A 13,113-nucleotide genomic window follows, 5' to 3' on the forward strand; every position below is an offset into this window, starting at 1 on the left:
GATCAGAAGTTAAAATTTTGATTATAATGATTCATTATAAGATATGGAAAGAAAGTTTCATTTAGGAACAATGTAGAACAATGAAATGTTATATGTGCAGAAATTATTAGAATAAATGCACAATGATAATCGGGTTTTCAGCTTCACAATATTAATTCTCATATCATATAAAGATTGATATTAGAAAGGTGATAGTGTTTATAATGTCCAAGGTATATTGATGATATCCAGGAGTTTGTGCGAAAATTCCACTGCAAATATTTAAAGGCGTTCTATAATTTGATCAAATTAAAGCTTAAATAACAGAGCACCTGTAAAGCTCACACTTCCTAATATGCACAGTGTAGCCCCTTTTGTTTGCAGAACCTGTGAAGAGTAGGATCACATTTCACGTTGAAACATTGGGACTTTTGGCTGTCTAAGTAAAAATTTCTTGAGAACCTCATGTCATATATACACCTAAATCCTTCTAACCATACATCACTCCTTGAATCTTAAAATCTCAACCATTGCTCAATAGATCAGGACCCTTATAATCTGCCTAGGTCTAAACCATCCAGTTTTGCAGCTATACCTTTTATATTCATGCATTTATTTTTTTGCCTCCCATTACAATTTTTGGTAGCTGAAATTCGGTTTCTTGTACACACCACATTAGCTCTGTTATACTACATCCTTATTTGTGTCCTCCTTAGGTTGGACTTAAATAGGACCTGTCAGGAGGTTATATAAGTTGAACTGGTTAACTGACTTGAATACCACTGTCTCCCTGATTTCAGCGCTGTTTTTTTTGTGGTTTTTTTTTCCTGGACCACCTTGTTTCAGAGATGTGGGCCAAATCTCTGGGCGGGGGGGAGAGGGGTTCCAGGATAAAAAAAAAAACCAGCGCTGGAATCAGGAAAACAGTGCTATTCAGGTAAGATAACCAGTTCAACTTATGTGACCTAGTGACAGGTCCTCTATAATATCCCAGAAGGCTAGATACTAAGCACATTATTGCCCCTTCCACAATCAAAAAACCAATAGATGATGCTTGTAATTGTGGAAGAGTCCTGGGGTTTATATTTCCTATAGTTTATTCCACTCTTTCTGCTTGTAACCACCTGGAATTACCCCACCCTCCCTATTTTCCCAATCATATTTTTAAACTGTCCCTCAGCTTCAATGTCCCAGAAGGCCAAGCACTCAGTTAGTAGATAAGGTCCCCTGCCACAATATTTATATATTATTCTTTAGTTTATTGCAAACATGCATTCAATTTTTTTTACATTCCACAATAATATATATTGTATATGGAATATTGTAAATACTTTATTTAGTTATAGAAGTAGGAATAATTGTTCGCAACATGCTAAACCACAGGAATCCCCCACGCATACCTTTGTATTCCAAGTAGGGAACTTGTTGTTAATTTGGAATCAGACCCCTAGGTGTATGCATAAGTAAATGTCTATCAATAGTTTAGTAAGGGTCGAAAGTCTTTTTTTAAGAGACTGTAAGTGTAATAAAATTCACAGCAGTCAGATCCCCTCCGATCAGTGATGGCATATTTTAGAAAATAGAGAATACCCCTCTAAGCTGAGAGATGTGGAGAGGTTCCCTTGCTCATGTAACACTAATGACAATACATACTTCACTGTATCAAATACAATCATCTGGACTGCAGCAAATTCTGTGTTGTTAAGATGTTCGTTCAGCTGATAAAAAAAAACACACACACATAGATGATAGAGTCAATGTTTACAATCCTATTACAGTGGATGGTTTATTTTATTTAAAAAAAAATTGTGATGCTAGGACTTCTGAGCTTTGCTCCTGGCATAGATCCTTAGGATGCAGATACAGTTGAACCCGATGCTGAAGCAGGGAACCGTCAGCTCCCTACTTCAGCATTAGTACGGAGGACTCCCCGGGCACAGCGCTCTACTTTAAGCGCTGAGCTTGGGGAAGCCCTTGACGTCACTGTCTATATATGGACGGTGATGCCAGTGGCTCCTCAAGGAGTGGAATACCCTGCCACAGCGTTGCCGACGATCTGGCCGGGAATTCTGCTCCTAGAGGGAACCCCTGAAGTTACTGTCCATATATGGATAGTGACAGCAGGGGCTACTAGTGGAGTGGAACCCCCTGCCAGAGCGGTGTTGATGCTCTGGCTGGGGATTCCACTCATAAAGTGAACCCCTGACATCACTGTCTATATCTGGACAGTGACGTCAGGGGTTACTCCTGGAGCGGAATCCCTGGCCAGAGCAATGCCAGCGCTCTGGTGGGGATTCCGCTCCTAGGGGGAACCCCTGACCTCACTGTCCATATATGGACAGTGACGTCAGTGGCTCCTCCTGGAGCAGAATCCCCGACCTGAGCGTTACCGACGCTCCTCCAGGAGCGGAATACCCGGCAACAGCTTGGCCAATACGCTGGCTTGGGATTGCGCTCCTAGAGGGAGTCCCAATGACGCTATCTACAGGGGTGTGCAGCACTATCTACAGGAGAGGCTGGCACTATCTTTAAAGTGGGTGTGCCACTATCTAGAGTGGATATAAAAAGTCTACAGACCCCAGGTTTTTGTCATAAAATCAGTAGAAGATGAATCATTTCAGAACTTTTTCCATGTTTAATGTGACTCATAATGTGTACAATTCCATTGAAAAACAAACTAAAATCATTTAGAGGGGGAGAATAAAAAAAAAAAAACTACAATAATGTGGTTGCATAAGTGTGAACACCCTCTTATAATTGGGGATGTGGTTGTGTTCAGAATTAGCCAATCACATTTAAACTCATGTTAAATAGTAGTCAGTACACAGCTGCGATTATTTAAAGTGATTCTGAGTATCCCAATATAAAGTTCAGCTGTTCTATTAGGATTTTCCTGACATTTCCTTTGGTACACGTGACAGCAAAAGCCATGGTCCGTAAAGAGCTTACAAAACATCAAAGGGATCTGATTGTTGAAAGGCATCAGTCAGGAGAACGGTACCAAAGAATTTCCAAGGCATTAGATATACCATGGAGCATAGTCAAGACGGTCATCAAGAAGTGGGTTACATTTGGCACAACAGTGACATTACCAAGAACTGGACCTCCCTCAAAACTTGATGAAAAGAAAAGACTAAAATTGGTCCGGGAGGCTACCAGGAGGCCTACAGCAACATTAAAGGAGCTGCAGGACTTTCTGCCAGGTACCGGTTGTGTAGTGCATGTGACAACAATCTCCCATATTCTTCATATGTCTGGGCTGTGTGGTAGGGTGGCAAGATGGAAGCCTTTTCTAACAAAGAAAAACATCCAAGCCCGGCTATGTTTTGCAAAGACCTCCATCAGGTCTGCCAAAAGCATGTGGGAAAATGTGTTATGGTCTGATGAGACCAAGGTTGAACTTTTTGGCCATAATTCCAAAAGGTATGTTTGGCACAAAGCCAACACTGCACATCACCAAAAGAACACCATACCCACAGTCAAGCATGGTGGAGGCAGCATTATACTTTGGGGCTGTTTTTCTGCAGCTGGAACTGGGGTTTTAGTAAAGGTGGAGGGCAGTGGTGTAGCTCTAGGGGTCACAACTGGTGCAATTGTGACCGGGCCCCCAAGCCCAGGGGGCCCATAGGGCCCCCATATCCACACAGTGCTGACCGCTCTTGTCCCGCTTCCTGAATGCTGGAGCAAGAAGCTGACAGCTCCTTACTCCAGCATTGACTCTGCCGTGAGCCTCTCGGCGCAGCTATGGGAGGATTATACTATGTGGGGCAGCTATGGGGGGCATTATACTATGGGGCATTATACTGTGGAGACAGCTATGGGTGGCATTATTCTGTGGGGGCAGCTATGGAGTGCATTATACTGTGAGGACAGCTATGGGGGGCATTATACTGTGTGGAGCAGCTATGGGGGGATTATACTGCGTGGGACATTATACTGTGGGGGCTGCTATGTGAGGCATTATACTGTGTGGGGCAGCTATGGAGAGCATTATATTGTGTGGGGGAAGCTATGGGGGGCATTATACTGTGTGGGGCAGCTATGGGGAGCATTATACTGTGGGAGCAGCTATGGGGGCATTATGCTGCATGGGGCACTATGCTGTATGTGGAAATTTGTTTGGGCATTGTACTGTAGGGGGGCATCTGTGTATGCATTATACTGTATGGGGCATCTGTGTGGGCATTATACTGTATGGGGCATCTGTGTGGGCATTATACTGTATGGGGCATCTGTGTGGGCATTATACTGTATGGGGCATCAGTGTGGGCATTATACTGTATGGGGCATCTGTGTGGGCATTATACTGTATGGGGCATCTGTGTGGGCATTATACTGCATGGGGGCATCTGTGTGGGCATTATACTGTATTGGGGCATCTGTGTTGGTTTTGTACTGTATGGGTGCATCTATGGGGGCATTATAGTGTATGGTGGCAGCTATGGGGGCATTATACTGTATGGTGGCAGCTAGAGGACATTATACTGTGTGGGGGGCAGCTAGTGGGCATTATACTGTGTGGGAGGCACTATGGGAGGATGATACTGTGCGGGCTGAACCGGGTGTGTATGGGCAGAAATTGGGTGGGATTAGAGGTGGGGCGTAAAAGGAAAAAAATTGCCACACCGTGCTACAGGCGTTGCATCGGTTGTCCCTCTTTGCGATACTTGAAAGTTGGGAGGTATGCTTACCATACTTTGTAGAAGGGAAGTGACCATATCTTCATCAATCACATCTGTGCTTGGAATTGTGAACGTTATTTGAAGAATGTAGAAAGTAACTAAAAAAAAGAGATATATGGGTACATATATCATTAAATATGTTGTGTACTGATGATTGTACTGTATAATATGTTACTACATGTTAATGTTTAGTAGGAACATTAGGCAGGGGCGTAGCTAGGGGGGCAGGCGGGGCATGTGCCCCGAGTACAACTAAGAGAGAAGGTGGTGGGGGGCGCCAGGGCCTCCTGCACTATAATTGTACCTGCGATGAATGGCCGGGTACGTTCCTTGCCCAGCCATTCAGCGCCTTTCAATGACGCAAGCCCCTGTAGATAGTGCCCTACATATATCTCCCCTATAAATAGTGCTCCACATATAGCCCACCCCTGTGTATAGTCCCCCACATATAGCTTCCCCTATAGTGCTCCACATATAGCCCACCCCTGTAAATAACCCCACCCTGTACATAGAGCCCCTCTGTAGATAATTCCACTCACATTTTTATTAGGATGAAAAAAACAACTTTACATGCTCACCTTAATCCCGTTCCCATGCCGTCCACTGGCAATGCAGACCTGCTCTCTTCTGAGACTGTCTGTTGGGGTTGAATGACGCAAGTTGCGCGATGACGTCATCGCGCCGCTTGCATCGTTGAAAGGCGCTTATTGACAGGGCAAATCATTCTGCCCTGCCAATCTGCGCCTTTCATAGACGCTAGCGGCGTGATGACATCTGCTTGCATCTATGAAGGGCACTGATTGGCAGGGCAGAATGACTTTCCCTGTCAATCAGCGCCTTTCAACGATAACTTAGTCGCGCCGCGTGTGTCGTTCAAACCCACCAGACCTGCTCAGAAGAGAGCAGGTCTGCATTGCCACCGGATGGGATTAAGGTGAGTTTGTAAAGTTTTTATTTTTTTTATCCTAATTAAAAATCGGAGTGCCATTTTCTCCAGGAGGGGCTCTATCTACAGGGCGGGCTATATACAGGGGTGGGCTATATGTGGAGTACTATAGGGGAGCTATATGTGATGCACTATATACAGTGGTGGGCTATATGTAGGGCACTATTTATAGGGGGAGATATATGTAGGGCACTATATACAGGGGTGGGCTATATGTTGGACACTATATACAGGGGTGGGCTATATGTAGAGCACTATCTATAGGGGGAGCTAGTGAGGCACTATCTGCAGGGGTGGGCTGTATGTTGGACAATATACAGGGGTGGGCTATATGTGGATCACTATCTACAGCAGTGGGCTATATGTGAAGCACTATCTACAGGAGGAGCTATATGTGGGCACTATATGCAGGGGGAGCTATATGTGGGGCACTATCTACGGGGGTGGGCTATATGTGGGACACTATTTATAGGGGGCTATATATGGTCACTATTTTCAGAGGGGGCTATATGGGGCACTATATACAGGGGGCTATATGTGGGGCACTATCTACAGGGGAGCTATATGTGGGCACTATCTACAGGAGTGGCTATATGTGGGGCACTATCTACAGGGGGCTGTATGTGGGGCACTATCTACAGGAGTTCTATGGGGGGGTCACTATCTACAGGGGGATCTATGTAGGGCACTATCCACAGGGGGCTCTATGGGTGGCACTATCTACAGGGGGCACGGAGTGTGTATGGTGCTTTTGTAATTAGAGATGCAGTGTATGGTGCTGTTATATTTAGGGGCACACTGTCTGGCATCATGAGAACTTTATCTTTGTTTATAGGTGCAGAAATGTTTGAAAAGTGAGAAGCTGAAGACATCTGAGTGGCAAACTGCAGAAATGGGCTGTGGCCGGGAGAAGTCATCATAGAGGTCTGGACTGGATGGAGAAGAAAAGAGAAAAAGAACAACTAGAATCGGAGACGTCACCGGTGAGTCACTTAATGTAAATGTTTATTCTGCCTCTAATCAGTACTGGAGTCACTATATGATCTGCAGCGAGATTATGGGTGGTATTATTTTTTTTGTGAAACAGCATCACCCAGCATATCCTTACCATTGCTTGGGCAATGCTGGGAGCTGTATACAATTTAGTGCGAACCTATATACTATATGTATATATATATATATATATATATATATATATATATATAGGGGTTGCACTAAATTGAGCTGTATTTGTGCTGGTATTGTATTTACGTACTGAGCTTGGTTCTGGTACTGTATATATATATATATATATATATATATATATATATATATACCTTTGTTATTGTGCTGTATTTATGTACTGAGCTTTGTTCTGGTACTATACATATGTAATGAGCTTGGTTCTGGTGTTGTATATATGTAATGAGGTTTGTTCTGGTGTTTTATATATATACGTACTGAGCTTTGTTCTGGTGCTGTATTTATGTACTGAGCTTTGTTCTGGTGCTGTATATATGTAATGAGGTTTGTTCTGGTGTTCTATATATGTACTGAGCTTTGTTCTGGTGCTGTAGTCATGTACTTAGCCTTGTTCTGGTGCTGTATTTATGTAATAAGCTTTGTTCTGGTGCCGTATATATGTAATGAGCTTTGTTCTGGCGCTGTATATATGTACTTAGCTTTGTTCTGGTGCTGTATTTATGTACTGATCTTTGTTATGGTGCAGTAAATATGTAATGAGCTTTGTTCTGGTGCTGTATATATGTATATATGTAATGAGCTTGGTTCTAGTGCTGTATATATGTACTGAGCTTTGTTCTGGTGCTGTATTTATGTACTGAGCTTTGTTCTGGTGCTGTATTTATGTACTGATCTTTGTTATGGTGCAGTAAATATGTAATGAGCTTTGTTCTGGTGCTGTATATATGTAACGAGCTTGGTTCTGGTGTTGTATATAGAACTATATTGCTTGTAAAATGTACAAATGGTTTTATTCGAGTTACATTAAAAAAATGACACCTAACTGATTGGTAGAGAAAACAAACATGGCGCGGTGGAAGGAGATGTCGGGAAAGAGGTTTGGGGGGGGCGCCAAATTTTTGGCCAGGGTGCTGAAGAACCTAGCTACGCCTCTGCATTAAGTAGTTGTAGACCTTCCGTTGTGACCGTAGCAATGACTAAGGAGAGTGTTCTGGCTCTAACATATACAATTTATTAAAATGTTTTTCCCATATGGAGTATTCAGATTAAGTAATTTTGTCATTTTATTCAACCAAATCATCCCAACATTAGTCTGATAAAAATAGCTAAACAGACCACTAGATTAGTTATAGTTATTAGTCACAGGTATATTAGGTATACATAATTATAAGATATATTTCAAGAAATGTCCAGGAGGCAATGGGCCTTTTATCACCAAACTATAGTTTGCTCAGGAGTGCCTTCTGGTATATTGAACTACACAGAAAAGATCCACATAGCACCATATTCCAGAGCCACGACTCTAGAACAAAAGTCTATACCATCACCAACTTCATGACATCATTTAACCTGTAATATAGTCCAGAGCTGCATTCACAGTTCTGTCGGTTGCCTTTGGAAACAGTCGACAAGCTTTTTGTCAGACATCCCTAACACCTAAATTGAGATCATCTTTATTGCAGTGGATGAGTTATTCTTTGCATAATTTACTGTACGTTGCCTCATATAAAGACTTCTACTACCTACAATGTAAATCATCGGAGGAGGCCCTATGCAGACTGGAAGGGCTGCTGGGAAATTTCAGCTATGAAGATTGCAGTATTGTGCTGTAGTACAGTACTGTAATAATGGCTGTAAATCAAGTACAAGATTAGTAATGCAATGTATTTACAAAGTTATTCATCTTTCTATATGCATTGATTCTATATGTAAACTGTGACTATTTTCAAAGGTGAACAGACCCTGTAGACACGCTATACATGATCTGGTTACTAACGTCTTAGTTTTATGTCCTGTAATGTTAAACAATTACGAGCTACAACAGTATTTCTCTAGCACTTACCTGTGTTTGGTGACAACGTTTTCTCGGTGGAAGTAAAAGCGATGTACGTGGTTCCTGAATGTGAAGCTGGTGATTCTGTCAACCCGTGAAGAGTAGTATGTGGAGCAGTAGTGACCACAGTTGAGGGTAAGGAATAGGTTTCAATAGAAGACTTATAAGTGGATGATGAAGAGCTTTGGAAAGCATCAGATCCATTAGTAACAGTTGATGGTGTGATGGACTTGGTTGTTGGAGGTGTAATCACAACCTGAGGTGTTGTTTCCTTCATAGGCTCCGATGTTATATCAGGTTGTGTGGAGCTAGTAAGAGTTCCTGTACTTACAACCTGAGGATCTGTAAAAAAAAAACAACAAAAAAACACTATCATTATCAGTATCTTAAGTAGTAAATAAATTCTTGAGATTCGAAGATTTGACTAGCATGAATAATAATGATATCTAAAAGCCTATCCAAATGATTGTGCAATATGCTGTAAAAATATCTGGACAGATAATTACTTAAAGGCTATGTACACCTTTGAATGTATTATTATTATGTTTTTTTATTAAATCAATGTGTTTTGTGTTTTTAAGCAATTTTCTAATTGACTTCTATTCAAAAATGTTTTTAGTTCTTATGATACAGCCTCTATGTATCCTGTATAAATAGAAGCTGTATCGCTCTCTCTCAGCCGATTCCGTCAGTTCAGCTAAATTAACGGTTCGGCTGAGAGAAGTCTTGCATGTCTCTGACATACAGGATCCACCTAACATCGATCGCATCTTAGATGTGATCAATATTAAGTGGATTTGTTTCGAGTTTTATTTACTCAGTGGATATTTTTGCCAATGGTAGCAAGGGGTTAGTTTGGCATTTTTTTATGCAGTTAGTGGCGTTTTTACTCATAGACCTCCATAGTTTTTTTTTTGTTCCTCTTCATGTGTCAATTTGTGTAGTATTTTTTTAAGGCTTTTTTGTGGTGTTTTTTCAGAATATATCATGTGTTGTAAATAGGAATCTTTGAATCACATGATTTGCAACATGAAAAACGCAACTTACAAAAATAAATAGAGCTAGTAAAATATACTATTTGGATAAAAAGCCACAAAAAAGGCCCTTAAAAAGTGCATGTAGAATTTTTAAAAAAAAGTGTGTATGAAATAAGCCATAATGATTTTTTTTACCTAGTGTACGGTTGGTATTAGTTGACTGTTGCTGTATGGTTGTGTTGTCTTTCCAAGATGAAATTGGCACATCAGACGTTGTACTCTGTCCTGGTGTCCTACCATACGTTGAAGACATTTTATCAGTTGTAGATTCAGTATTGCCAGTTGGTAATTTGACACTAGAATTAGTTTGTATTTCATTTCCAGGCAATGTCTCTGTAGACGCTTTAGTAGAGAGGTGGGATTCCATTGGGGGTCTTGTTGACAAAGTATCTTGCAGCTGAGAAGATGTTGAATGGTTATTTGAATTGCTGCTAGCCGTCTCCTTCTGATCTACAGATGTGGTAACAATTTCAGAAGTGGTTGTTATAGAAGTAAGACTTCCAGTGGCCACAGGGAGGATCTCAGTGGGCGCTGAATTTTCTGGCGCTGGTGTTCGTGTGCTGGTAGAGGTTGTTGTGCCTGGACACAAAGACACATTTTTGCAATTAATATCTTACTGCATTCACACTATAACTAATTCTGTAGGCTCTGACAGCTCTGGATTCCCTTCAGTGGATCAAAATATGGTTGAAAATGAAATTATTGAAGGGAAACCTTAACAAGGAGTTGTCAATACTAGCTCAGTGCATAAGCAAAGTCATATGGGCGATCATCCTGCAATGTAGGAGCACCTTCCCTTTGTATTTTAATCTAAGTGGATATAGAAGGCAAAGGTACGTGACTATGAGTGTACTCAAAATTGGCAGACATGGAGAGGGGAATATGAAGTGTCTGGTAAACTGGTATGCAGCTGGGTGGCTGGGTGACCAACTATAGCTCTTCAACTATAATAATATTGTAATAAAATATTGTATTGACTAAGAGAATGGGAAATAAAAATATTTATATTTCACCGCCTGTCGCTACATCCTGGGTGGTTCATCATTTTTTTATCGCACCCGGGCCCTTGAACCTGAGTTGTCCAGTAACCCCTCAGCCATATAACAGAACAGCAGTGCTATATATGACATGTGATATTTAGGGGGCCCTGTTATAAATTTTGCATTGAGGTTCATAAGTTTCAAGCTACAGCTAGCCACCAACATAGACCTAAAATGAGGAAGGGTCTATGGCAGCTTTTATGTTTTTGAGCAATGTGCAGATGGTACATACCAAGAGTTGTGGTCGGAGTGGTTATACTTGCTGATGGTTTTGTTGTAATTGCTGCATTTGCTGAGTTAAGAAACAAAAGAATAGATAAACATTTTTGGGAAAAAATTATATATACATGAAAAACCTATGTCCATAACAGGAGGCTCAGAAATGCTTTGCTACTAGTAACTTGCCCATAATTCAATGCATTTTTGGTTCTATAGTCTACAGTGCTAGGAAAAAGTATTTGCCACTTTTATTGTATATGTATCATATTCACTGGCTTCTGATCTTTAAAGAAGCACTCCGGCAAAAAATATATTTTTGCACATATTATGCTTTCTCACCAGCAATATTCTAGCAGTGTCATTTGTTTCCCCCCCCCCCCCTGCTCAATGTCACCCATACATTACGGGAACCCCCTATATCTACACCATGGGTGGTTATCATTATTTTATCAAACCCTGGCCCTTGAATCTGTGTTGTCCACTGACCCTTCAGCCATATAAGAGAATAGCAGTGCTATAAATGAGATGTGATAATTAGGGTGGGGGCTGTTATAGATTTTCAATCAGGGGCCCATAAGCTTCAAGCTACGGCTAGCCACCATCATAGACCTACAATGAGGAAGGGTCTATGGCAGATTTCATGTTTTTGAGAAATGAGTAATGTGCAGATGGTACATACCAAGAGTTGTGGTCGGAGTTGTTGTACTTGCTGTAGGTGTTAGTGTAACTGTTGCATTTGCTGTTATTAAAAAGAAAAACAATAAACATCAAAGTTTGGCTCAAAATTTATATATACAGGGAAAACCTATATCCATAACAGGAGGCTCAGAAATGCTTTGCTACTAGTAAATTGCCCATAATTCAATGCATTTTTGGTTCTATAGTCTACAGTGCTAGGAAAAAGTATTTGCCACTTTTATTGCATATGTATCATATTCACTGGCTTCTGATCTTTAAAGAAGCACTCCGGCAAATGTTATTATTTATTTTTTTTTGCACATATTATGCGTTCACACCAGCAATATTCTAGCAGTGTAATTTGTTTTTTCCCCAGCTCAATAGCATCCATACATTAGTGGCACCCCCTATATCTACACCATCTACACCATTAGGGGTTATCATTATTTTATCACACCCTGGCCCTGGAATCTATGTTGTCTAGTGACCCCTCAGCCATATAAGAGAACAGCAGTGCTATAAATGAGATGTGATAATTAGCGCGGGGGGGGGGGGGGGGGCTGTTATAGATTTTGCATCGGCAGCCCATAAGCTTCAAGCTACGGCTAGCCACCATCAGAGACCTAAAATGAGGAAGGGTCTATGGCAGCGTTCATGTTTTTGAGTAATGTGCAGCTGGTACATACCAAGAGTTGTGGTCGGCGTTGTTGTACTTGCTGTAGGTGTTAGTGTAACTGTTGCATTTGCTGTTATTAAGAAGAAAAACAATAGACATCAAAGTTTGGCGAAAAATGTATATATACAGGGAAAACCTATATCCATAGCAGGAGCCTCATAAATGCTTTACTACTAGTAACTTGACCTCAATTCAATGCATTATTTAAAAAAAATCTATAGTCTACAGTGCTGTATTGTATATGTATCATATTCACTGGCTTCTGATCTTTAAAGAAGCACTCCGGCCAATTATTATTATTTTTTTTTCACATTATGCGTTTGCACCAGCAATATTCTAGCAGTATAATTTGTTTTTTTCCCCAGCTCAATGGCATCCATACATTAGGGGCACCCCCTATATCTACACCATTGGGGGTTATCATTATTTTATCACACCCTGGTCCTGGAATCTATGTTGTCTAGTTACCCATCAGCCATATAAGAGAACAGCAGTGCTATATATGACATGTGATAATTAGGGGGGGGGGGTTGTTATAGATTTTGCATCGGCCGCCCATAAGCTTCAATCAATGGCTAGCCACAATCATAGACCTAAAATGAGGAAGGGCCTATGGCAGCTTGTAAGTTTTTGAGCAATGTGCAGATGGTACATACCAAGAGTTGTGGTCGGAGTTGTTGTACTTGCTGACGGTTTTGTCGTAACTGCTGCATTTGCATAATTAAGAAACAAAATAATAGATAAACATTTTTTGGAAAAAATTATATATACATGAAAAACCTGTCCATGACAGGAGGCTCAGAAATGCTTTGCTACTAGTAACTTGCCCATAATTCAATG

General features: G+C 41.1%; 1 protein-coding gene across 1 annotated transcript; it reads right to left on the minus strand.

Annotated features, from left to right (window-relative positions):
* Positions 1–1,535: 1,535 nt before the first annotated feature.
* On the minus strand, positions 1,536–11,109 carry LOC142659995 (uncharacterized). The gene is made up of 6 exons (XM_075836645.1): positions 11,106–11,109; positions 10,933–10,992; positions 9,796–10,239; positions 8,633–8,965; positions 4,671–4,759; positions 1,536–1,697 (listed from the first exon to the last, which is right to left on the minus strand). Exons 1-6 carry the CDS (start codon positions 11,107–11,109, stop codon positions 1,536–1,538), a joined length of 1,092 nt encoding a protein of 363 aa, XP_075692760.1.
* Between the last annotated feature and the right edge of the window lie 2,004 nt (positions 11,110–13,113).

The sequence above is a fragment of the Rhinoderma darwinii genome, chromosome 8 (assembly GCF_050947455.1).
Source record: "Rhinoderma darwinii isolate aRhiDar2 chromosome 8, aRhiDar2.hap1, whole genome shotgun sequence".
Classification (NCBI taxonomy): domain Eukaryota; kingdom Metazoa; phylum Chordata; class Amphibia; order Anura; family Rhinodermatidae; genus Rhinoderma; species Rhinoderma darwinii.

What these genes read in the sequence shown, in the direction of transcription:
- LOC142659995 (XM_075836645.1), bottom strand. An exon ending in TAATACCAACCGTACACTAG is followed by an intron (nt 8,966 to 9,795) that starts GTAAAAAAAATC and finishes TTTTTTTTACAG; the next exon opens with ATCCTCAGGTTGTAAGTACA. An exon ending in CTTCCCTTCTACAAAGTATG is followed by an intron (nt 1,698 to 4,670) that starts GTAAGCATACCT and finishes TTTTTTTATCAG; the next exon opens with CTGAACGAACATCTTAACAA.